The sequence below is a fragment of the Varanus komodoensis genome, unplaced genomic scaffold (assembly GCF_004798865.1).
Source record: "Varanus komodoensis strain SLA01 unplaced genomic scaffold, ASM479886v1 scaffold34_1, whole genome shotgun sequence".
NCBI lineage: Eukaryota > Metazoa > Chordata > Lepidosauria > Squamata > Varanidae > Varanus > Varanus komodoensis.
The window spans coordinates 6,611,787-6,637,791 of NW_025335854.1; the positions used below are offsets into that span (position 1 = coordinate 6,611,787).

The 26,005-nt window shown below is 51.0% G+C and overlaps 1 protein-coding gene across 2 annotated transcripts; it reads left to right on the plus strand.

Annotated features, from left to right (window-relative positions):
* The first annotated feature begins 4,156 nt into the window (after positions 1–4,156).
* STX6 (syntaxin 6) lies at positions 4,157–17,686 on the plus strand. Of its 2 annotated transcripts, XM_044439209.1 has the most exons (8): positions 4,157–4,248; positions 7,972–8,141; positions 9,003–9,097; positions 10,208–10,270; positions 12,585–12,707; positions 13,994–14,100; positions 16,126–16,220; positions 17,389–17,686. In XM_044439209.1, exons 1-8 carry the CDS (start codon positions 4,214–4,216, stop codon positions 17,463–17,465), a joined length of 765 nt encoding a protein of 254 aa, XP_044295144.1. In that variant the 5' UTR covers positions 4,157–4,213; the 3' UTR covers positions 17,466–17,686. The 2 variants fall into 2 exon arrangements, with proteins under 2 accessions (XP_044295144.1, XP_044295143.1); XM_044439208.1 differs by lacking the exon at positions 4,157–4,248 and having other exon boundaries at positions 6,508–8,141.
* The last annotated feature ends 8,319 nt before the right edge of the window (positions 17,687–26,005 follow it).

Consider the following 26,005-nt stretch of genomic DNA (forward strand, 5'->3'; position numbering starts at 1 on the left):
GTTTATATATTTTCTGGTGTATATATATATATATTTATATATAATTTATATATTTTCTCTCTGTAGAAAACATCAACAACATTAAAATCTCCATTCTTAGTTTTGTAATTATGTTGTTGTTTGTTCTAGTGATTGTGACATTTTTAAATCCCTAATTAATACAGGATGTATTTGAAAATAAGAAATACAGAAAGCTCCATATATACTATCTAAATGTCTTGACAGAGTGGGATATAATTGTGATAAAATAATGTTGAGGATGATTTTAGGCCTACGGGATCAGGGTTTAGGATCAAGATCAATCCCACGGGATTGGGATCTGGATCTTGGAAGTGGTTAACGCTTCTCTGAGGGAGGGTTGGGTACCTGCCCCTTTAAAGGAGGCGGTAGTCCAACTGGTCCTGAAGAAAGCGTCACTGGATCCAGAGATGGCCACTAATTATAGACCACTGGCCAACATCCCCATTTCTGGGCAAGGTGTTGGAGCGGGTGGTGGCAGGACAACTCCAAGCTCTCTTGGATGAAACTGATTATCTGGACCCATTTCAGTCCAGCTTCAGACTCGGGTACGGTACTGAATCTGCCTTGGTCGCCCTGTACGATGACCTGTGCAGGGAGAAGGACAGGGGGAGTGCGTGGCCGAGGTAATGGGCTGGATGAGGGCCAATAAACTGAAGCGCAATCCAGACAAGACGGAGGTCCTGTTGGTTGGCGGATCGGACTTCGGTGAGGGTGAATTGAACCTAGTCCTGAATGGGGTTGCACTCCCTCTTAGGGACAAGGTCCGCAGCTTGGGAGTGCTCCTTGACCCAGAGCTTTCACTGGAAGCTCAGGTGACAGCGGTGGCGAGGAGCGCTTTCTTTCAGCTTCGGCTGATCCATCAGCTGCGCCCCTACCTGGAGTATGACTGCCTGGCGACAGTGACACACGCGTTGGTGACTTCCCGCCTTGACTTCTGTTATGCGCTCTACGTGGGGCTACCCTTGAAGACGGTCCGGATACTTCAATTGGTTCAAAATAGAGCTGCCAGGCTGCTGACGGGGACTGGGCATTATGTTCACATGACTCCAGTCCTCCATCAGCTTCACTGGCTTCCCATTGAAGTCCGGGCCCAATTCAAGGTGTTGGTGATGACCTATGAAGCCCTAAACGGCTTGGGTCCTGGTTACCTGAAGGAGCGCTTATGTCCATATATGCCCGCCTGCCCCCTGAGATCTGTGGGAGAGGCCCTTCTCCGGGAACCCTCCGTGAAGGAAATTAGGAGGGTAAGTACTCGGAGGAGGGCTTTCTCTGCGGTGGCGCCCAATCTATGGAATGCGCTCCCCAGAGAGGTCCGCCTGGCGCCGTCGTTATTTGTTTTTCGGCGCCAGGTAAAGACCTTTTTATTCAAACGTCATTTTAACTGTTAATAGTATTTATTTATTTTATTCTTCGGCCAGGGCGACTTATTTTATATTGTAAACTTGTTTTATATTTTATTGTATTATATTTTAATTGATATATTTGTGAGCCGCCCCAAGGCTTCGGCGAATGGGGCGGCATAGAAATTTTCTAAATAAATAAATTTCCCAAACCAAAAACACTTGCTTATTTGTTTGTTTTCCAATTTCTTATCATTTGTTTGGTAGGCATGTCACGAACAGAGCCAGCTGGAGCCGGGGGTTAGACTAGATGGCCCAGGAGGCCCCTTCTGACTTGCTTAGTTTCTGTGTTTGAAATAAAGCATCGCAATAGTGTGATGAGGTGTTAGGAGTGTTGGACTGGGACTCAGCAGATCCAGTTTCTAGTCCCCACTCAGACATGAAGCTCACAGGGTGACCTTGGGACAGTCGCAGATTCTCAGGCTAACCTACCTCACAGGGTTGCTGTTGTGTGGATAAAAGGGAGAGGAGATCCTTGTAAGCCCCCTTGGATTCCTTGCATTTGGAGAAAAAGCAAGGTATAAATGCAATGCAATCAGAATCACCACAGCAATATATTTAGCTTGCATTCTCCCCCATGTGTGAGAAAGAGATCAAAACTGCCTTGTGTCTTGGAGTCCAGCCAAGTCAACAACTTCCTCACATTTTCCTAGACTCCAGTGCATCCCTTCCTCCGCAGAGGCTGCTGGGGATAGGATAGATTCTTGGATGGAGACCTTACCGCACCCTGTAGTCCTGTCGCACATATAGAAGAGCGTTTAGAAAATCTGTTTTCCCCCTTGGTAGGGCAGAGCCAGGGAATTGTAAATATCTTGCTTAGATTTGTCTCTTTGCCCATTTAACGCAGTGGGAATCCTTGCTGCCTGAGGTGGCTTGCAGGGTGAAGATGCAGCCCTTGAGCTCCCTGGAACAAGCAGGATCACCATACAAAAATGCCAGCACAAGAGCTGTCTAATAAACACCTTCTGCTACACAAAATTTCTTGTGGGAACCAGCTCCGGATCCCGGGGCACCTGCCCATCTCTGCGTAGGAAAGCCCACCTCCCCCTGCAAAAGGGTGGCAGTAAGACCTTCCCCCAAGATTCCCTCTGCGATGGGAAGACCATTTCAGAGTGAGATCAGAGCAATGGGATGAAGCAGAAACGCTGTTTAAACTGCCAAACCCGTTTCTGCTTCTCCTGTGATCAGTGTACCTGGCGCTGCAGCCCAGCATCTTCACAGTTCTCTGCCTCCCCTGAGAACATGTCACGATGATGAGCAGAAACCCAGTCACAGAAGACGGTCTTTGAAGCAGTCCGTGTGGTGCCAGTCTCTCTCGTTATTTCTGAAGTGGAGAGAGACGGAGAGAAGGCAGGCGCCCCCCTCCCTTGGCCTGGTTTCAGAGAAAGGCCTTCGTAATGCTGCTGCAAGGCGACAATGGCGCACCTGAGGGAGCAGAGGGCGCCTGGCCTCGGAAGCTCCACTCCAGTTCCCCGCGAACGCAAGTAGGGCAGGCAAAAGCTGGACAAAAGAAGCCAGGTGTTGCAGCCACATGGAGCCCAGCGTGCTGGTGGGTTTGGCAGGAAAAAGGAAGCCCAAAGCCCTCGTTTCTTGGCTGCTGCAGAAGTGGAAGTGTGGCTGCTGAGGACCCACAGGAGGGAAGAACTTAGATGGCACAAGAGAGCAGCTTGAGAGCAACGCTCAGTGCAGAGCGGAACAAGAGAAAAGGGATTTTGAGATTTGAAACAGACATGTGCACGGATGTCTAGCTACGGCGAGCGTGAAGCTGTGGTTATCTGAGGAACCTGCACCTCTGTGCATAGCAATAGTATTTTTTTTAAGGGCGGACAAGCAAGATCAGTCTGAACATGGAAAGATGGCCATATCCCTTCCAAAGAATGTTTTGATTCCCGTCGTTTTCATTTCTGTATTGCATTTTTAATATTGGCATTGCTGGCAGGCTTTACTCTTGTGCGCACTTTTATTTTATTTTAGTCATCGTAATATTTTATACCGCATTTGATGTTTTAAATTGTTGTAAACCGCCAGCCGTTCCCCGGCTTCAACTATTGGGTGGTTTTAAAAAAAGTCATTCATGAATCGATCACCTGTCCCACGTGACCAGGCAATGCTTTTGCTAGCAGGGAAGCGTGGCACTTTGCAAAGGATTAAATACACACACAAAGCAGGCGCAGATTAACCCTGAACAGGACGGGATGTCTCCCCGGACTTCTCCTCATACTAAAGGATTTTTTATTTATTTAGTTATGTTGTTATTTATTTAAAGGATTTCTATCCCGTCCTATTACAAAGACCCTCTCCCCACCCCAGCAGGCTCTTTATTTAATTGCATATTTATTTTACAGCCGCTATGTGCATGAAGTGCCCAGCTGCAGGGCGCTTCCAGGGATGGGACGCCTCGAGCGAGCCCCGCCAGGGGCGGAGAAGGCGCGCTGCGCCTTTAGCGTACCGCCACGCAAAGTACGCCCGATGGGGCCGCAGAGTCGGGCAGAGGGGGCGGGGCCTCCCGCTCTCCCCCGTCACGTGAGGCCCTGTCGCCGCCTCTCCCCGCCAATGGGGAGGCGTGCCTGCCGCGGTCACGTGGGGGGCGGGGCCTATGGCTGAGGGGGTGCATCGCGCTGGGCGGAAGACAGGCCGGAGCGAGCCGCCCGGGGCGTCCGGCCGGAGGGGCTGCGGGGTCCGCCGGCGGAGGGAGCGCGGCATCCGCGGCCTGCGCGAGGGCTCGGGCGGGGAGCCCGGGCGGCGCGAGGGAGGATCCGAGCGGCAGCGGCGCGCGGGGAGCGCCGGGCGTCATGTCCATGGAGGACCCCTTCTTTGTGGTGAAAGGGTGGGTGCCGCGCCGGGTAGCTTGGCGGGCTGGGCTGGTCCGGCCCGGGGCCGCCCGGCGTAGGGGGAAGGGTGCCATTGCGTCTGCAGCCGCCCAGGGGTGCTGGTTCTGGGCGCTTCTTAAATACGAACGAGAATCCCCCCCCCCGCCTTGATTCAGCCCATGGAAAAGGGCGGCATCGTCCCGCGGGGCCAGCCGAGGGGTGGGGGCTCCAGCCCCGGGGGCACGCCCCTTTCCCTACCCCCTTTCCTTACCTCCCTGGCCTCTCCCCCGATCTGATAGTTTGGAGGGTCCCTGCCTTTGGTGCAGAGGCATGTAAAACATAAACAGCGATAATAAAAAGAGCGTCTCTGAGCATGAACAGAGTGAGGCTCTCACCATGGTGCAGCTGTGTAGTGTTGTTCACAAAGGCAAGGAGGCCATGCTTGCACTCTCATGGGGCAGATGGCTGGCCTCATCCCCAGGCCCTTGTCAGCCTTCTCAGGAAATCATGCAATGATGTATTCCAGGAGACTAGTCTTCGCATGCTTTTACTGGCTCTTAAATTCTGGTGTAGCAGCTCATGCATGGAGCTGAAGTCTATAATCAGGGCTTTTCCAGATGAAACACTTCCAGGGGGTGATGAAGTGCAGTTATCCACCTGTTGCCACATCCCACTCTTTTTGCAAAGTGATGACAGTTCTGTGGGGCACCATAACTTTCCTAATACGAAATTCAGGATATTTTGTTTCAAGAAAAAAATCATTTTGCTCTCTTCCTCTCTATAATGCATCAACTTTATTATTACATTAAATTTATATACTTTTTTCCTCTTGTGATGAACCCAAGGTAGCTTGCATAGTTCTCTGTTTTTATCCTCACAACCACAGCCTGACTCAAAGTTTCCCAGGGAAATTCATGGCCACGTGGGGACTAGAACCCAGGTCCTTGATCCTGCCCTCTACCTACCACACTGAAATAGGATTTGAGTCATGGTCTACAGGCATGCAGCCTTCGTTTTACCGAAATTTACTAACTTTAGATATGTGCTTGTTGGGACTAGCTGCTAGCTAGCTTGTTGGGACTAGCTGCTAGCTAATCTAGCTGCTGATTTTTTGAGTAAACTCACAGTCACCTTTTTTATCTCTTCACATTACATGTGTTCAGTAAGAATTGGTATGTTTAATTGCTCCATGAAGGGTCTTCCATTGGAATTGTGTCTTTTCTATATGGTCAAGTTTTAAATGATTGTCACTAGAAAATTGCTTTGATAGAAACATATGTGACTTTGGACTCTTCCACAAATGGTTGGATTCTATAAATTTTCAGCAAGCAGATTTTTGTTGGAGAGAAGTTGAGAGCTGGTTCTATTCTGTACAGAACAAATTATATGAACAGAATTATATACAGTTGTAAAACAGCTCCATTCAAAGTAAGAATTGGAAGTCTGTTCCAGCTAAATGGTCCCTGACAAGCTGATGCTTAGAGGTATATGTTAAATATATAGGGAAATGGAGGAACACACAGTTGTTTTGACGGAAGTTTATGAATGGAGAATTCCCCTCCTAGTGGAAATGATGTTATGGAAAGTTAAAGAATGGGAATACAAATTTGGGCTGGGCACATCAAGCATTGTTTAACTGTTCCACAGTGGTGTAGTGAAGGCCGCACTCCATGCAAGACTTGCTAACAGTTTGAGGTTAGATTTAGGATAAGCTGTCATCAAGAAGCTGCTTGAAGGGAAACCATCCAGAAAGAATCCCTCACCATAATTGGACTTCTGAGGATAGCCTTGCAGCTTATATTTCCAATACATCCTCCACCCCAGTGGTTAATTTCAACTCGATCTTTCAGTTAGCCTTTAAATATTACTATTGTCTAAACAGATTTGGGCATAGGCATTGGAAAGTTACATCTGCCAACACAGGCAAGTGCATTGATTGTTTTGGTGACTAATCATAGAGTTGGAAGGGGCCATTAGGTCCAACCCCTTGCTCAGTACAGGACTTGTAAGTTAAACTATCCCTCTCAGGTGGCTGTCCAGTTGTATCTTGAATGTCTCTAGTGTAGGAGAAGCCACAGCCTCCCAGGGTGATTGGTTTCATAGCCATATCGCTCTAACAGTCAGAAAAATTTTCCTGATATCTAGTTAGCATCTGGCTTGAACCCATTATTCCATGGTCTGCACTCTGGGATGATTGAGAAGAGAACCTGTCCTTGCTCTTTGTGACAACCTTTCGTGTACTTTTAGAGTGCTATCCTATCTCTCTTCAGTCTTCTCAAGGCTCAACATGGCCAGTTCTCTCCATCTCTCCTCACAGGGCTTTGCTTCCAGTCCCTGCATCATGCATGTTGCCCTCCTCAGAACGCTTTCCAACTTGCCCGCACCTTTCCAAAACTGATACCCTGAACTGGACACAGTACCCCTGATGATGCCAATCCAGTGCTGAGCAAAGGAGAACTCGTACTTCATGTGACTCGGAAGTGATAATGTTTATTAGTGCGACCCAAAATAGCATTTGCCCTTTTTGCTGCTGCATCACACTGTCGACTCATATTCCAAGATCCCCCTCACTTGCATTATTCTTGGGCCAGGTATTCTCCCATCTTGCAAGGATGTATTTGGCTCCTTTTTCCTAGGTGGAGAACTTGGCATTTGTCCCTACTGAATTTCATTCTGTTGTTCTCAGCCCAGTGCTCCAGCCTATCAGGAGCATCTTGGATCTTCTTTATGTCTTCCAAAGTATTAACAATCCCACCCAGTTTTGTGCCATCTGCAAATCTGATAATCCTTCCCTGCACTTCCTCACCCAAATCATTAATAAGAATGTTGCCAAGAATTGGGCCTGGGGCTGAGCCCTGCAGTACCCCACTCATTACCTCTCTCCAGTTGGCGGAGCTGCCAGTGATGAGTCCAATTCTGTCGCCAACTGTGGATCCACCTGGGAGTTGTTCTTCTAGCCCACGTTTAGCTAGTTTGCTCATCGGGATATCCTGGGGCTCTTTGTCAAAAGCTTTGCTGAAGTCAAGATATATTATGTCCGCAGCATTCCCACAGTCCATCAGGGAGATTACCCAACTGAAAAATGAAAAGAAAATGCTTATATTAATTGAGCAATGAATCTGACAGCCTCCATGAAAATAAAACTGTTTCTCACCAGGCTCATAAACCACATTTGAAGCTCTGAATAACTTCAAAAGTTAGGTTTCTCCATAGATGACAGTTCTGAAATGCAGGCTAAGGGTAAGGAACAGTTTAGTCACCCAGACCCTAACCCCTTCCTAGGCACTTGTGCTACTGATCTGTACATTCGCTGAGCACAAGAGTTGCATTTGTATAGCAGAGGTGGGAGGGCATTTGAACTAGCCAGTGGCATGGGCATGAGCCCACCTGGCATCATCCAGTCTCCCCCAGTTGTACCAGTAATGCAAGTCAGACCTGCAAACACAAAAACACATTCATTGAGGTCTGTGAGCACTGTGAAGAATTCTGTGCATACAAAAATTTCTTGTCCACGTGAAGATAATCATTCTGGAGGACTGGCTTACGAACCTGCATCCATACACCAGTATTTTCAGAGGGAAGCTTTCTATTTCTATTTGCAATAGTTTCTATTTGCAAGCTGATAAGTGCAAAATGCTCACAGGTGTATGTTAACAGGTGTTAATGTCACAGGTATTAATCATGAGGTATTCTGTCAAACCGAAATGCTCTGGTTTGTTGATGTTTCTCTCCCTTTCCAGGGAAGTTCAGAAGGCAGTGAATACTGCCCAGGGGCTGTTCCAGAGATGGACAGAGCTCCTGCAAGATCCATCCACAGCTACAAGAGAAGAAATTGACTGGACCACTAATGAGCTAAGGAACAACCTAAGGAGTATTGAGTGGGATCTTGAAGACTTAGATGAAACGATTAATATCCTTTGGCTTATCAGAGCAACAGATACTGAACCTACATAGTATTTGCTCAAGATATCAGATGATTTTGACACTGAATTACGCAATCCAATAAACCAGTTCAGGTATCGAGGAGACAGTACCTCCATTATGTTAAAAGTTATCCTTCTAAGAGTCCCTTCCTCCTCCTCGTTCTATAGTGCACAGAAAGAAAGCGACATTGGAAGTGGAGACTGTTAGGCTGGAATCCTGTCATCGCCTGGCATCATCCTGTGAACACAGATGGGATTCTAAGGGCCAAGCCCCTTGCCTTTCCCCTCTGCAGCCTGCACATAAAGAACCTTCCTGCTCACAAGTGATTCTTGGAGGGCTAAAGGGGGCACGCCAGTGGGTGGGAAGAGGGGGGCACGGGGACTGTGGACTTAACGCAGACTTCAGTCAGCGCCCCAGCCTCCTTCCCTTCCCACTGGCTGTTTACACCAGGGACAGTGCAGGGTGTGGGGGGCAGCAGCTGTGTCTCCCTCTGGCCACTGGACCTTGGTAAGTCTCAGAGGCTGGAGGCGCGTTGCATTTGCCACAGGGGCAGCTGGACATCAAAAGTATTTAAATTCTGAATCCAGTAAAATCCTTTCAGTAGCACTTTTCAACCCAGAGACACTCAAAGCAGAGTAGAAAAAATAAATATATAAACAGGAAATTTAAAAAGCAGCGTAAAACACTTGGGACAGATTCTTTACAGCAATTCTGTCGTCTGTAGAAAGCCTCCTGTTTGCTTTGTTTTGTGTGTGCAGAAAAATTGACCATTTAAAAAAGCAATAATCATTAGATATAAATGGGAACGAAGTACCAAACAGAGTTTCCTTAACTGGCTCTTCCCAACGTATCGTTGAAGCAAATCCACGGAAATTCAACCTTGATGCAACAGAGCTGGGTGTAAGGAAAGCCTTCATCACAAGCACGCGGCAGGTGGTCCGGGTAAGGGCATCTGAGCTACCTGGGGCATAAGACGGACACCACAGCTTCTTGGAAAGAGTAAAACAGCCTCTAGTTCACCATGGCATGAAGAGGAAACATAGCCCTGAAAGCTCAGTAAAAACAAAAGCAGAAAGTGATTGTAAATTGTAGCAGATCAGGCAAACAGCTTATAGCACTTAACTCTGTTTTATTAATAGAACCTGAAGGTTAATCATAATAAAACTGAGGCAAGAAGTAATTTGAACAAAGCCCATACAGTATCATACTCAAAAGATGAATTTCAGATATGCCTGCACAGCTAGTCCTATGAAACCAACCCAGACTTTTGACTTTCTTATAAAGGCATCCCTTCATTTCCATCACTGGGGCATTTGGGCGGGGGGGATACTTGCTGCAGAAGCACCTCCCCCCTTTCACAAGCGAAGGTTTGCTTCTTGAGGCTCACCTTTGATGGCCGTCAGGGGAAAGCAGAGTCAAATATAATTTGTTTTGATCCTCTCTGGGCCATACCTTCTGCCCCAAAGACAGGCCTCCGTTTCAGACCCACCAAATTACACCACTGCACTTAACGAAGTGTGACTAACCCCCCCAACACCCCTTAAGTGCACAAATGTGGGCCGCAAAAATAACCCAAGCAGGGTGGCAACCTAGTTACAGTCTTTCCAGTGTGCCGCTTGGGCACTTCAGGAGGGCTGTGATTTCAGAAATTGCAAGAAAAGGCGTGGGGTGGCAGAAGCTGCGTTGTGTCTAGAAGAACTTGCAGTCCATGGCTAGGAGAGGTGGCGAATTTGGCTGTGCTGTCGTTTGGGGCGCAGGTGAATCTGGTTGTCTTTTTGGTGAACTGGGGTTGGTTCTGTGAGCAGCCCATTTCCTGTGGCTTATTCCCAGGGTGAGTTAGCATGACATGTGAAACTTCTCACTGGGTGGGTCTCAAAATTTTGTAGGCAGACTCCCTTTTAAGAAAAGATACGGCTGTTGAACCACTCGATATCTTCTTGTACTAAATGGAATAATTTTATGAAAACAGTCACAGCATCTGCATGTATTTCAGTTATGCTGCCTTTAAAGTAAAATTTTAATGGGGTGGGGCTTATGTTTTTTACCAAATAGGATATGAAGGATCAGATGTCAAATACTTCTGTTCAAGCACTGACTGAAAGGAAAAACCGGCAGGTCGGTATTGCAACTAAATGGCTTTTCTGCCTTGACCTCAGAATGTGGTAGATGGGTACTAGGTATTTAGGAGTCAAATCAAGGGTGTAGAACGGGTCTGGGGGGTCAAATCCATCTCTGGGGAGTTTCTGTCTGATTCTCTAGGATTCTCCTGAAAGGCACCCCCCTTTCTCAGTGCCTCACCTCAAGGATTGGCTGGCTTCTTGGATTTTGTGGATTTTCTTCTATTTCAAAAGGTTGACGCCCCTCTCCTGAGGCTAAGTTACTGGAGGATTAAACCAAAATATAATTGTGTTCATGGGAATGCTGGCTTCGTCCTTTTTCCCCCAAGCTCCACCCACCATTTGAGGAACTCCCAGGAGCTTCCCTGCAAGGGAATTCAGCCCTTACGTTTCATTTAAATAGGGTGCATCAGTCCCCTAAAAAGAGATCCGTTTGCTTCCAGTGGAGCTGAGGAAGGACCAAACAAGTCTGCAGAAACATTTTTTGTTCATGCATGCACCTAAACACGTGGGAAGGAGTTCTTGTTTTGCCCAGGCCGATCCTCCCTGACAAGGCTGCTGCCTGAAGAGAGTAACTCTTGCTTTCCAAAAATAGCTGTAGCTTCTGCGGAAGATGGATGTAGTAGTCTGGAGGCAGCCGTCGCTTCTCCTTTCCACTTAGTCAGAGTGGGTGCAAGGCCGTGGGAAGCTAGTCAATCCCTAGACTCTTCTGCCCGTCCTTAACAGATTCCACCCTAGATTCCTCTGAGAGGATGTAGGAACTGAGCCCGAGATTCAAACGCATCTTGCCTCCACAAGCGAAATGCTGCATTTTGGAAATCGTAGCTGCAGCTTGTATTTTCATCATGTTTTGTTATAACTCCTGGTTGACCTGTGGGATGTTTGGGGCGGTCGACAAAATTGCTTCCACGTGCTTTCATCTATTGTGCAAAGCTCACGTGACTCAGTTTTCTGAAGACCGTAGGGCCGTGAAGCACTCCAGCTGATGGCTAGGGCGGCAGCGGCCAGCTAGGACAAATATGACTGAGTGTAGACAAGAGCCCGTTTCAAGCGCTGCGCTGTGCCAGTGGCAGCAGCAAAGAAGTCATTCTTTTCTGCTGCTGTTGCATCAGCGCAGTGATACCCAAACAGTAAGGGGCTGTTGCATTCTGTGTCTCAGAGTGGGGGTGGGGGCAGCCTCTTCAGCAACCGCCTGTGATGGGATTGCAAAGCGTTTTGCTGAGGAAACCATTTGCGGGAAGCAGGCTCTGTGGGTGCTACTGATGGAGCTGCTTGCCCAGCTTTGATGAATCCGCTTTACCGTGCCCAACCTGTGGATGTGGACAAGTTGCTTGGAGGACTGAGGCCGGGCACTGTCTTGCTAGACCATAGTTCATCCCAGTTATTAAAAGCTGCTGGAGGGGCCTGGCCAGAGGGATGGTGGATGCCACCTTAGGAGAGAGGTGTATCCCTGTTCTTTTCATAGAAACTGTGCTTTTTTCCCCTTTTCTCTTTTTGGAAGTGTGTGGGGACCTCAGCTTAGATAATCACGGTGCCCAGCATTCTTTTTTGGGGCAAATTCTACAGTGCCGGTTGGCAATGGCATTCCAGACCATCTTGGATTAAGCTATTCCAAGCTATTTTGTCCCATTATTAAGCTATCAATATTTCTAATCTGCCGGATCTCGGCAGTATTCGGCACTGCCAGTCATGGTTTCCTGAGGCATCCGGCCAGTGCGGGGCTTGGAGGTACTGCGCTGCAGCGTTTCTGGTCTTCCCTGCTGAACACTCCCAGAAGGTGGCGTGGGGGGCTGTTGGATGTCTCTGGGGTCCCAGAGCACCCCTGCTGTATTGCCTTTGCTGTTTAACATCCACACAAAGCCACTAGGAGAGGTCATCCAGAGTTTGGGGGTTGGGCCTTACCCCTTTGCTTGGGAGACTAGCTCCTTCTCTGCCCACTGATGCCAAGAAGGCCACGGAAGCCCTGAACCTTGTCTGGATGCAGTGCTGGACTGGATGTGGGTTAACAAGCTGAGGCTTAGTCCAGAAAAAGCGGAGGTTCTTTTGGCCATTAGAAAATTTAATCTAGGATTAGAGTCACAGCATGTCCTGCATGGGGTGATGATCCCTCTGAAGGATTGCATTCAGAACTCGGGGGTCCTTCTGGAACCGGTGTTGCTCCTGGTTGCCATGGAAACTGCTGTAACCAGACTCCATTGCACCATTGGTGATACTTCTAGTTTTCAAATTGTATTGACTTTGTTTACGTTTTCACTTCAAGCTGCCTTGGGGCCGTTTGGGCTAAAAAATGACTCAATAATGAATTAACACAGGTCCTACTTGGAGAAAGTGGAACTCACAGCTGGAGTTCTGGAGCTGACAAGTATGTCCGCTTGGATCGGGAACTGCAGTCCGCAAACTCACATTTTATTGAGGATCAGCATGTGCAGCAACAGGTAGCGTATTTTCTGCAGCCAGTCGGACAAAATCCGTCTTTGCATATGGATGGTCAAGTGGCAACAGTGGGGAGACAGGCATGCCGGTGGGCCGGCTGGCCAGCCACTAATCTAACAGAACTTCAAGGCAAAAGCTTTGTCCTGGGGTCTCTAGGGCTTCAGGTGAGATTCAGAGGCACCCGCATAGCCTCCTGCAGAGAGCAGGTGGGAAGGAAGCCAAGTAGGTGACGGTGCTACTTGGGTCCCTGTGTTCTGAGGTCCAGACCAAGAGGAGCCTGGGAGAGCCCTACTCCTTTCAGTGGAGCCCTGGGGAGGAGCAGAGTTACAATCACACCGCAGACACATGGGCACAGCATCCAAGTGAGGAACTCAGGGATGCTCGCAGCCTTGGTAGTAGCCGTACACAAGCCCTTCTTTTCCACATGCCCTAAGAGCGCAGTCTTCAAATTGGGCTATTGTAGCTCAGCACAGAGAAATCTCCAGGAATTAAGAATATTGTTCCCTGGTTGTGTTATTTTCTTAGATCTGTTGCCGCTTGTCGTTTTCTGCCAAGTTAGAGAATGCTTCAAGCTGTTTTCCCCCTGGTGTAGCCCCTGATTCCCTCCCCATCACCCCTCCCCCCAAAAAATCTTCTCTTTCATTATGCAGCTCAGCTGCTGTCTCCCCAAAGGCTCTTTATCTCCATCACTATTCACCAGATAGTCCAAACGAGACACCTTCAGCAAGATTGGACCGCCAGATACCCGTTCTTAAGCGAGTTCAAGGCAGCTAGCTTAGTATGAAACATAATGATTGAAATGTTTGCTTGCGCTTAAGACCACATTTCTGCCAGCACCACGTTGATTTAATCAAGAGTTAAAGTTGATTGTTCTTCGTCGTTTTACTTGGTCCTGCTGAGCACCCAGGTCAGTGCCCAGTTCAAGTAATGTGCATCAGGCGCTTAAACAGGATGTACACTAGTACAAGACGGAAAGCATTCGGTCTTCCTTGGAGTTAAGGGCAAACATGCAAGGTGGGGATTTCTTTTAGAAAAGGGGAGCTTCTGAAAAGGGAATAGGAGATGCAAAGCAGTGACCATGTGTGTTCATCAATCTCTCTCGCTCCCCCCATACTCATGCAGATTTGGGGGTGACAAGAACTGCCCCTTTCTCCTTAAAGCTAGACTCAAGAAATTAAGATGGGGGAGGATGCGGAGTTGTGCTTACCTTGCTGAATTCCCAGCCCAATTGCAGCTGCGGTTTAGCTATGCTGACCTCCCGCTCCACACTTTTTTTTCTGGGTACCAGTTAATCATCGAGCAGCAGGATGAGCAGTTGGAGCTAGTCTCTGGCAGCATCGGGGTGTTGAAGAACATGTCCCAGCGCATTGGAGGGGAGCTGGATGAGCAAGCAGTGTGAGTATGGAGCACATTCTTGTTGCGGTATATCCAGTGCGCTTGCCTAACAGCATCCTGTTGAACGGGTTTCTCGCTGATGTTTCTTGCCTTCCTTTGTGGGCTTCCTGAGATGGAACCAGTTCTGTAGACTCATGCTGAACTACCAAGCAAAGTTATTTTGGGTTGTGCTTCAACTTTACAACAAAGTTGTTTGCTTTGGGAGCTTCCTGGGTATTGAAAACAGTTAGATAAAATATCATACATGTGAACATTTAAAAGGGACCTTTTTATCCATTTACAAATGAATGACTGGAGTGTTTATTTCTCTGAATTTAGTTCAGAGAAATTTCTCTGAATTTCTCTGAATCTAGCAAGCGGTGTAACTGCTTCTTAAAGAATTTTGATGATATACTATTGTAACACCACCTGTTAGCTGTTAGCATAAATTTAATTTGTGAAAGATTTTGCATACCTTGGTAGTTCAGCAATTCAAATGGGGAGTGTAGCCAAGAAATTCAAAGGCAGTTGGGACTTGGAAAGGTAGCAATGAAGAAACTTAGAAAGATGATCAAGTATGAGGAAGTTTCACTGGGCACCAAAGCCAAGATCACCCACATTATTGTATTCCCAGTCACTGAAGAAAGCTAACATGAAGAAAATTGATGTGTTTGAAACTTGGTGCTAGAGGAGAACTTTGTGAATACCCTGAACAGAAAGGAAGATGAATATGTGGGTCCATTTTTGCTTTCCCTTTTGCTTTTGTCATTTCAAGCAAAAATGACAAAACTGAGGCTTTCATACTTTGGACAGTTCATAAGCAGGCGAGTCACCCTGGAGAAGACGATCATGCTAGGGAAGTCTGAAGGCAGATGAAGAGGAAGACCAAGCGTGTGATGGATGGACTCCGTACCGGAAGCCCCAGCCTTGAACTTGCAAGAACTGAGCAGGGCTGGCAAAGCCATGGCATTTGGTGGGGGAGGCTTTCATTTCTAGGATCGCCAACTTGACAGCACATAACGCAACAACATAAACCTACGGAGCTTAAAAATCAAGACTGTGGCAGTGCTTTCTTAACACACCTGAAACTGTGTTTCACAGGCACACATTCCTGTTAAGCTGCATTGCATTCCTCCCTGCTTGCCCCGTGTTCCTCGTGTGCGCGAGTGTGCATGCACTCGTGCGTGTCAGCAAGGGCAAGTGTGCGGTGTGCATCTTCTGCTGCCTGAGGCAGGGAATTCCCCCTGCGTCACAGGAGCGCTGGCCCACCGCACCTGCAGAAGATGCCCTGGTTCACTCTGTTGTGTGTGTGGCCAAACCTGTGAGCTTGCCCGTGCTTCTCCCTGGTTTTTCACTGCCTTTCATGTCCATGGTAGCAGCAAAATGCAGGGAAGGTGAGAGACACGTTTGAGTTTGGAGGCCAAGCCGCAGAGCAGGGGGCTGGAGTGCCCTTCAGAAAGAAGCCTGCACACTCCCACTGTTTCCACTGCTGCTCTGCGCCATGGCTGCAGCCCCCATGGGGATTAAGGAAAGGAACAGGAGGCAGCAGGGACCCCGGGAGGAGGAAGCAGGGGCTGTGGGCTTGGCCATGTGGAACAAAGGAAGGACAGAGCGGGCGGTAGACACGTGTCTGTGAGAGAGAGGCAGAAACCTCTTTGTGGCGGGTTCTGTAACTGGACGACCAGTGCTGAGAACGTCCTTTCCCACTTGGCCGAGCAATGCGTCTCCACTGAACGGGGCACATGGGAAAGGACCTTGGGGCACAGACGGTTGGTGTGGGAGACGGCACTCTGCCAGTTCTCTGGATCCAAAACTATCTGGGTGCCCCTGCAGCTCCAGTCCAGGTTTTCCTTTTTGTTCTATTTTACTTTACTTGTTTGGTGCTTCGGGTGACTGCCATGTCCTGTCTCTTCTGTTGTGTAGTTACCAGATTTCTATAGCTAACTTTTGTCCTCTTCCCATGCTAACTTGCAAAATCAAACTGAGTTTCAAAGCTTAGTCCATAGGCTTAATCGGGCTCTCTGTCCTCTGTCTTCCTGGCTCCAGCATGTTGGATGATTTCTCTCATGAGCTGGACAGCACTCAGTCGCGACTCGATAATGTGATGAAGAAGCTGGCAAAAGTGTCCCATCTGACCAGTGGTAAGTCGCTTGGAATGGTGCAGCGCTGCGTAACGTGTTCAGTCTTCCACCAGTGCAGGAGGCAGAAGTAACTAGCTCGGCTAACATTTCCAAGCGGCTGCAAGGAGGCCACTGCATCCCCGGCTGGTGCCGTTCCGGAAAGCGTCTCTCTTCAGACCAGGGGGATGAGACCCCGACTTCCCCAGCACAGCCCCGAGCTGCCAGGAAGCAGCAGTGGGGCCCTCTGGCTGCAGGATCACCCAGGCCCTTCGCAGATGTCAGGCAGGATAATTTTAGTTCCTGCTGGGGAGAAACTGTTGGCTTCCTGCAAGGCATTCAGAGCTCTGCGTCTCTTCAGCCTCTGGTTAAAGGCCTGCAGGAATGGAGAACAGTCTCCCAACCGCTGGAATTAAGAGTGTGCCCAGCACTAGAAACCTGGCCCAGTCTTGCAGCATGCAGTTGCTCACAGAGCCCTGCAGAGTTGGCTTCCAGTGCTTCGGGCTGCCCCTCCCTCCTGTTCTGCCAGCCTGTCCTTGCCCGTTTGTAACCTCCGCTGGCTTTATGTCCAGGAGTAAACTTCAGAGGTACCAGAAGAGGCTTCTGGGGTTTCTGACTGCTTTCCTTCCTATGTTAAGCGCTGGGAGATTACATATGTTGTGAATTTGCGCTATATAAGTAAAATTGAATTTATTGCTTTTCATGTAATGTTAATGTTTTTGTGAATATTCATTAAATAGTGTTGTTCTGTGCTCCACATTTTCATTGTATCATTGTAATGTTTCATTTACTGTTTTTATAGAGATATATATTGAGCAGAGCTGTAAGTGTATTGGTCCGGCCCGTAACAACTGTCAAAGTTTCTCATGTGGCCCCATAGGAAAATTAATTGCCCACCCCTGCTCTAGATCCTAGCACCCACTACAACCAATCCAGGACTCAGTTTCCAATTCGTAAACCAAGGCCTATGCGCCAGGCGGCGCATGCATGTTACCGTGCCACACGGATTCCCTTGAAATGCTGCAGATGCAGCCATGCCTGGGGTCCATGGACGGGAGCCATGCCTCCATGAATGCGACGCCCTCTTTCCCTTTGTTAGGATCCGAGCTCTGCAGTCTGCAGAAGCAGCTCCCTTCAGCCTTTGAGAAGCAAGGGGCTAACACAGACTTTTCCCCCTTCTCTTGTTTGGCAGATCGGCGGCAGTGGTGTGCAATCATTGTTCTCCTCATTATCCTGCTGGTGGTGCTTATCCTGTGCATTGTGCCATGATGGGCCGGGCCTCACATACTTCACCTAGCTCCCTTCTTGATGAAATATCAGATTTTTCTGTCTGCCGGAGAGAATCCCCACCACAGAAGACCTCTCGCGGGGACTTGGTACTGTGTGCTTCTGTGAACCAGCAGCATGGCTCCGTCTTTCACTCTTCTTCTGCCTTCAGTCTTCATCAGCTTCCCCAAGGAAGAAATGGGAGACAAACGATGCCCAGACTCTGCAAGCACAAGAAGCCTCTCCTGGGGATTTTGGACACTGCTGTTTTTCTGTGCTGCTCTGTAGGGACAGGTGGTTCAGAAAGGAAGAAGCTGATGCCATTTCCGTCACGTTGCCGGTGTGAAGCGCTCCAGACGCCTTTCCTCTCCTTGTCAAAGCAGGACTTTTGGCATCGTTAAAAACCAGCAGACAGAGGCCATGTCCCCAGGCGGCAAACACACTCCGTGCTTGCAGATAGTCCACTGCTGACAGGGTTGTTTCAGAGGCCCGAAGCTGCGCGTCCTTGTCCTGCAAAAGATTCTGGAACCCTAAAAGAGGCGGGGAAAGGGGGCCCAGCAAAGGCAGGCGTGAAATTCGCACTTTGGATCGTACAGTGTTCCTTCAGGCAGAAGCACGTGGTGGAACCATCCTGGGCAAATAGCTGCGTATCCAACTGTTGCAGTACCCAAGTAGCTGCAGAACCCAGAAACGGGACAGGGAGGGCCGTGAGCTGGTAAGACGCTGAACCGAAACCAAATGCGAACCCTGGCTCACCTGGGAGGCAGGGCCTCTGCCAGCCCTGGGCTAACCTGGGCCCTTGGCTGAGCTGGTGCTCAGAAGCGCATCCAAACCATGAGCAAATCCTGCTGTATGTGTCTGAACGGTGACCGGACTGTGCTGTACCCCATCGGGCGACCAGTGCAACTCCAGCTTTTGGAGCTTTGACCTGTTCTCCTGCCCTGCAAAGTGGCAGGCTAGCTAAAATCTTGCTGGCGGGCGGGCGGGTGGGTGGGCGGAATATGTCAGGCTTCAAAAGCTTTACCCACAGGGAGGTCTTTCCCTGCTTTCTGCTGCTTTTTATTAACAGCTGCTTCTGTTTGGTGACCGTCAGACCTCACATTTCATGGCAGTCAAGGAGAAAATAGTCACCCCCCCCCCCCCCAGTCAGGGCCACCTCCTGTGCTGTGTGTCGAACATGTGCATCTCAAAGGAGGACTTGTCTCTCTGGATGCCCAAGTATGCGCAGGCTGTCAAGAGAGCTGCTCCCCCTTTCCTGTCTCGGAAATGTTCAAGCCAGGGCAAAGCAAAATGCAGTCAAAAAAGCACGTGGAAGTTCATCCTCGTTCCAACCTTGCGATAAGAATGTTAACCGTGGCCATGTTACTCTCTCTAAGTCTGAGTCTTTCATTTTGGTACTGTAGTGATGCGCTACTATAAACAGGCAGTGTCACAGTGGTCCCTGTGTGCTGCAGAGCCCGTTCCCCCCGACGTCCGTTGAGTGCGTAGAAGGGGTCCCCCAGCCCTGCTCTCTGGGATGGGGGGTGGCTTGCACTGGCCTCTTGCCAAAAGCTGGCCCCTCTTCAAAAGATTTCACAGCCCTGTCCTGCCTGTGCGCAGCTCACTAATTGGATAATACTTGCATGCTGGGAGGAGGGAAAGATGTGTTAATTCAATGACTTGAAAATGCTAAGCAAGTTCCACACAGTCAGGGTCCCATCCTCCAGGTGAGCGGGTCCTGGATTTCTTCCCACACTTTGGGATTTCTCGTCCTTTGGGGACCTCGAGTGGCAGAAGCAGCCGGGGCCTCGCCGCAAATGCCAGCATTGAAAGCATGTTTCTGTGTGACCAGAGAGGCAGCTGAGCAGGAGGCTTCCATCACCACTGAGATTCAGGTCTCCCCACATCTCCCCCATGAGCTGCCCAGGAACCGGCCTGCTCCGAGAAGTCTGTATGAGCACGGGGGCGCATTTCTTGCCCCGTGCCCTTGCCGTCCGGAGTGGTGGCCGGGCCTTAAGGATGCTGAGGAGGGGCATTCGGGCTGCTTGAGGTTTTACTAGTCCGACTTATTTTTTGCCAGACCCTTTTAATGTGTGAAGAACGCCAGTGTTGCCTTTGCTCAGCCGACTTTTTGTGGGACTGTCTGGAACCCAGCGCAAGGTTCCAAATGCTTCTAGCAGATCCTCGGTGGGGGAGGGCACCCATCCCCGGCTGTTGCTGGGCGCTTCCAGGATGGAAACCCAGCGTTTCCACGCCCTGCTGTGCCTGGTCTGCTTGCACAGCTGGGAGCAATTTAGCTCTCCTGCCTTTCATCTCGGCTTGAAGCTGCTGGTCCACAGGCATGTGAAGCAGCCAGACGACGGCCGCTTCCTCCCACGTACACATCTCTCCTCCCTCCCTCCCCTTCTCTGGCCTTTCCTTTTACATAAGTCAGTCCTAGGCCAAGAGCCCTTTTCCAGCTCCAACTTGTTTACAAACTCACAGAGGGGAGCAGAAGCTGTACCCCAGCAGACCACCTTGCCCCGTCTTTCAGCCAGAAGAATCATCAGGCGCTCCCCTCTGGATGGTGGCGTCCCCGCTCCCATGTAGACTGGAAATAGTAGCACATCAGGGAGGCGAGAAGAGAGGGTGGCTGAAACAACCCGGAGTGTCACCTTTGAATGGGGGGGCTCGTTTAGGCTCTCTGGAAGCTTGCTGGGTGCTCCGTTTAGTAAAGACGGGCAAACCACCTCCTTTTGAGCTCACCTCCATTCTCCGAAAACCATTTCAGAGCTCATTTTAGCTTGCAGCTAGTTTAGGGCTCAACCGTTTGGGGGAGCAGGTTTCATTCCAACAGAAAAAGGTCTGCATCTTTTTTAGAAGTGTGCACTTTGCCCCCTTGACTAAAGTGTGAAAATGGAAACACGTGCACTTATTTTAGAAAACACAGGATTTGTAGTTTTCCAGTTCAGTTGTGTAAGGGGCAAATTTGCAAACGTTTCTGCGGAAGTGGTGTGCTGCCCACATTTGGGATTGTGAGCAAGACACGGTGACGTGACTCACAAGGAGAAACAAACCGCTCCCGGGGGCCTGCTGTTCAGCTGACGGCAAATGAAGGTGCGCAAGGGTCACTGTCTCTGGCTCTCCCCTTGCACCGCCCTCGGCCATGGGAGCAGGGGCCGTGGCCTAGGGCAGGCACGGGGCACTACCAGGAATCTGCCTGCCCTGGGCATCCGCTCAGCTGCTGCAGGATGCTGGGTGCTCCGCACAAAGGGAGCCCTCGGGATGCAGAGCGTGGCGCAACAGGTTTCTCTCTCCCATGCCTCTCTCCATGCCAGCAGTTACACTTCTGTGCACTTGCGAAGGTCAGAAGCCAGGCATGCTCTGCCCTTTGCTGTTTCCAGAACTGTCTCCATTCGTTAGAGACGTCTCAGCCTCCATTTGTTCAGTCGTGAGGACTGAGCCTTGTGCTTGTGCATTCGGTGGCCCGGCTCCTCTTTAGGGGCGTTTTTAACTTGTTAAAAATAGCTCTCTCTTTTGTAACGTCTCGGCTCTTAATGCTTTGAGTGGACGGCCTGCGCTCTTCCTCCTCTATGAGGGTGTCAGGGCTGTGCTGCTCTTTTGACTCTGTCGCTTGGAGACTAAGTGAATTATGTGGGTTCCCCCTTTAAGCCGTGATTGTTTTGCGCGGCCCCCCCTTGCCCAAAAGGCAAAGCGCTGGGCCAGCAGTAGTCCCTGTGGCTCTGAATGCCACCCCCCAGATGGGGTCGGCTTCTCCGCGCCGCTGTCACAAAGGGGACTTTTGTATGGACGGACAATCCCACAGTGGCTGCCACTTCAGAACAAGCAACGCTTTTGTTTTGAACTAAATTCCATGAAACAGCTAATTTCAGTGTGAGGTTAGAAGACTTTAGAGACTCTCTTTCAAACAGAACAATGCCTCTTCAACTCGCCCTGCAAAGGAAGGGCCAAACGGCGCTGGTCCAGGTGTTCCAAGCCCATCCACTCTAAAAAGACGGCAATATTAATTTATGATTACGATCCAAGGCCAAAACAATCACGTCATTGTATTCCTCATCACCGTGCAGTGGCGTGAAAGCTAGGCGCAAAGAAAGCTGACAGGAAGAAAAGGGGGCATACAAGACGTGGTGCTGGGACAGGGCTTTGCACAGGGCCTGGACTCGCAGACACAGCAGTGTGCTGATCAGCGCAAGCCAGGGTGTTGCTCAGAGGCAGGAGTGACGCCATGCGCTATCGTGCCTTGGATACACCGTGAGGCGGCGAGACTCCCTGGAGAAGGCAGAGTCAAAGACGACGAAAGGGGAGGTCAAAAATGAGGCAGACGATTCCACCAAGAGTCGCAGCCTTGAATTTACAAGAGCTGAGCGGCGCCATCATGGATAGGTCGTTTTGGGGGGGCTTTCATTCATGGTGTTTCCTTGGTTGGGGGGAGATGACTCGATGGAACAGAACGGTTTCTTCTACACCAGGCTGCATGTTTTAATTCTCTCCTGCATTTTGTACGTGCCTTACAGTTGTAACGCGGTGTTGCCCTTGGCGTGAATCCTGCGACGTGGGTGATAGTGAAGATGGATTAGAAAGAGGTTGTGTCCAAGCTGTCGGGCGACTCGCAGAAGTAGGAGAAGCGCTTGTAGGCTGCAGGAGTTTAAGCCTGGCAGTGCCAGGCTGCTGCAGCAGCTGGAGCGGTTCGTGCCTCCCAGTTTCTGCAGCGGGCGAAAGAGGGCTGGAGCTCTGCCCTGGGGGCGGCAGGGCCGCTCGGCCCTGCTGTGGAGCTGCACCACAGCCACACCTGCGCTCACCGGCTGCAGTGCCGCTCCAGACGCGCCTTCCGTTCTCTAGAAGTGTTTGAGCAGCTCCTGCTTGGAGTGCCTCCGGGGTAACGTTTTGCAGCCTGCACTGCTCTGGGCCCCTCAGGGACACTCCAGAAAGTGGGAAAGCTTTGGCACGGACTTGGCTGACTTGCTCAGGCGTGGCCAGTGCTGCAGCCACACAGCTGCTTGCTTGGCTCGACCCGGTCGCTCTGACACAGTTGTCCGTAGTCCTACAGCCCGCTCAGTCCTTCCATGACTCTGTCCAGGCCCTGCAGCGGCCACTGCGAAGCCTCCAGCCTCTCCCCCTGTCCCAGCGACGCCAAGGCGGGTGTCTGTCCGGCCCTCTGGCTCACAAGCCACGGCAGGTCGCCTGCTGCCTAAGCCGCGTCTCGTTCCCTCCGCCGCTTGGCTTCACTTAGCATTCTGCTCTCCATCAAGGCCGCAGAGGAAAAGCCGCGTCACATCTGCACTCAGTCGGAGCCTGTGCGGGCAGACCAGATGGCTCAAATTCCTCTCACCCAGCTTAGTCTTGGGGCAGCTCCGCTTGCGTGGAGATGACAGGCAGAGAGTCCTGTGCCGCGTGGAAGGACAGAGGGCGGAGGTGGTGGAGAAGTCGGTCGAGTCACTTTCAGTAGCCATGCGGGGGGGCGGGCTGTGCTCTGAAGGGGAGCTGCCAAGAGGGGAAGCTCCCGTCCACTTCCCCAGTCAAACGTGGGCAGGCAAGATGGCCCCAGGTCAGCCGTGACGGCGGCTGCTTGGTGGCTGCAAGAAGGAAGCCCTTCCACCTACCCACAGCCCAGTCTCGAGCACTAAAGTTCTTTACAAAAGGGGAAGCAACTGAGCAGACCATTTGGAGACTTGAATCTTCCTTTTTCCACCTCAGAAGGGATGGCTGTTATTTCTAAACGTGCAAGAAGTGGTGTTCCAATCTTTTGCCTGCTAGGAGTAGCTTACGTGGGCACTGATATACCTTTTTGTTTACCCGTTATACTGCAATTTTAATTGAGCAACAAAAATACGCAAGCAGAACGTGGGGGGTGGTCCAGTTGGGAGGAGGCCATTCTTTCTTGGTAAAGCGCCGTGTACGTAAATGCCATAAAGTTGGCAATTACCTGCTCACATCAGTTGAATCGGTTAGCAGCAAATCCAAACATTGTCAAAGAAAAAACTGCAGGCATTTTTTAAAATAACTTGGAGCCAAATTTTCAGTGGGAAAAATTGGCAACAAGGGATGAGAGATGACAAAGGGCCACAGCTTGGGTCCCAGGATGGACACATCAGGCCTTGCGTGGGGGGAGAAATTTAACCATTGCAACTAAAATAAATACTGATTCCTGAAATGTCAACCGCTGTTTCCTGTGGAATTGTGTTACCGTCGTATCCAAAAAAAGGCTCGCACTACAATATTAAATGTGGAGATCGACTTACCATGGGTGGAAATTTGGGTGCATTTCAACTGGTGGGTGTTTACAGCTGTTGGGAAAGCATGAGAAAAAGCTGCCTTTGATTCATTCCATTCCGTATCCAAGAGCACGAGGCAGCAGACACGAAACCGCTCCGGTCGGTGCTCCCACTCAGGCAGGAAAGTAACAACATTGCTCCATTGTGAAGCAGCCCTCCCTCCAAATAGCAACACAGTGTGGATGCGTCATCTGCCCCATTTGGGGGAAAATACTGCAGGAGAAGCCGATTCTCCCTCTGGGGTCGGGGCTCACACACAGGTGGCCCTTACAGGTTTGCATAGGATTACCTGGCAAAGGTGATTAAAGAAATTGGGGGCTGCTAGGCTTGGCCCCTCCTCATGGTTGAATGGCATTTGGACCTTGGTCTTCCCGAGGCTAACAGACCACTACACCGGCACTCCTAGACTCTTCCAGCGTGAACACAGTTGCAAAGGGTCTGAGCTATTCTGGCCAGCCGTGCCAGCTGAAACTGCTCCTCTGTACACAAAGCCGCATGCAGGAGTGTGGCATTTCTTAGCGGTTTGGAATTCATGTTGGCTACTGAAAAGCACCTGTTTTTCTTCCCTTTGTTGCAGAAGCGCAAGTATTGGTAGCGGCCTCATTAGAGCTCCCTGCGTTGGGCCGCACAGAGCTACGGCTGGGGTGGGATGCAGGAGGTCTGTATTTTAACCCCTGCTTTGCCATGATGCTTTCTGTGTGACTTTGGGCCAGCGAGTGCCTCTGCTAACCTACCTCGCAGGTTGGTTGTGATTAAGATTAAAGGAGAGGAGGAGAACCGGTTTGGATCACTTGCAAGAGGAAACACGGAATGCGACAGCTCTGCTCAGTCCAGGCAAGTCCTATGCAGTGTGAAGAGTGCTGGCTGCGGAAACTGGTGGCCCCCTACAGTTCCCATAAGCCAAGATGGTGGTCCCACATCCGCCAAAGAGAACACGGCAGTGGAAAGACCTAACAAGAGGGTCTATTCCCAGGAGCTGTGCTAGCTGCCTTGGATTCCTCCCAAGGAGAAAACAGCCAAGCTGTAAATGCAATGCGATGCTACTAATTCAAGGGTTTCGGCTGAGCAGCTCTTCCTACTCCTCGTTTACTGTTTAATCTTGAACAAAGGACCGGCTAACATGCTGGCAGGCCTGTTCCTCTGCGGATTCTCGGGGGCGAGGCAGCCAACCTGCCCCCCCCCCCGCTATCTCTTTCCACCGGCGCAGGCCCATCCTTGGCGTGGGGGACCCAGGCCGCAGGCTCGCACCCGAGGCCAGGGCTGTGCGTGGGGCTTTGGAGCCCGCCCACGTCTCCGCGCTTCGGCGTAGCGTAGGGCCTGCCCGGGCTTTCCCGCGTAGCTCGGCGTCCCTGCATGCGCTGCTGTGACCCCAGGCCTGTGGGCCCCGGCAGCGTGCGCTCTCCGCGGGGCGCGGGTCCCGTCTCCAGAGCGGCCTTCGACGCGGCTCCGCGCCTTGCCCGCCCTGCAGGCCCCGGCCGTCTTCCCTCGACGCCCGTCGCGGCGGGTGCGCTGGCAGAAGGCCGCGGGCTCCCCCGGGCCGCGATGGCGGAGCGGGAGGCAGGCCAGGCCGCTCCCCCGCGCGGCCCCGTCCCGAGGAGAGGCCCCGCCAGGCGCTCTCCTCGCGCCGCCGCCCATGCCGGGAGCAGCCGGGCCCTCGGTCCTTCGCACTGGGGCGCGGGCGCGGAGGCTGCTTGCCGAGGCAGCGGGAGGGATGCCGGGCGGGGGCAGCTGGCGGTGCCCCGGCGGCGCTGGAGCCGGGCAGGTGGCTGTTTGGCGTGGAGCCCGGCGGCCCTCCGCTCCCAGAAGCCTCCCGTTTTGCCTCCCCCGCGAAGAGGCTGCCCAGGCGGCGAGCTGAGGCCGCCGCCTGCCCGGAGCTCATGCCAGGCAAACGCTTGCAACGCGCGGCCTGCAGCCTGGAGGTCCAGAAGAAGAATGTCCCGGAGCACGCGCAGAGTGCACTTCCCTTCCAACGGCGGGGTTGAGCGCGTGTGCTGTTCCTTGTGCAGCCAGAATGACACACGGAAGAGAGGTGCAGGGGGTTGGCTCCTGCCCTAAATGGCGCCCCAGAAACATTTCGAAAAGGCCATTCACCAGGTTTGCAGGTATGGCAACTAAAAAAATAATTTGAGCGGAGGGAGACCCCAAAATGGCACAGTGACTAACGGTGGGGTTGCGGGGGGGCAGGGAGTGGGATTGGGGAAACGGAGCGAGAATCCCGCAACCAGCGGGGCGGGGCTGGCTGGACCCCCAACATGAAATGCTCGCGGAAGAACTGCGAAGGGCCTTCAAGCG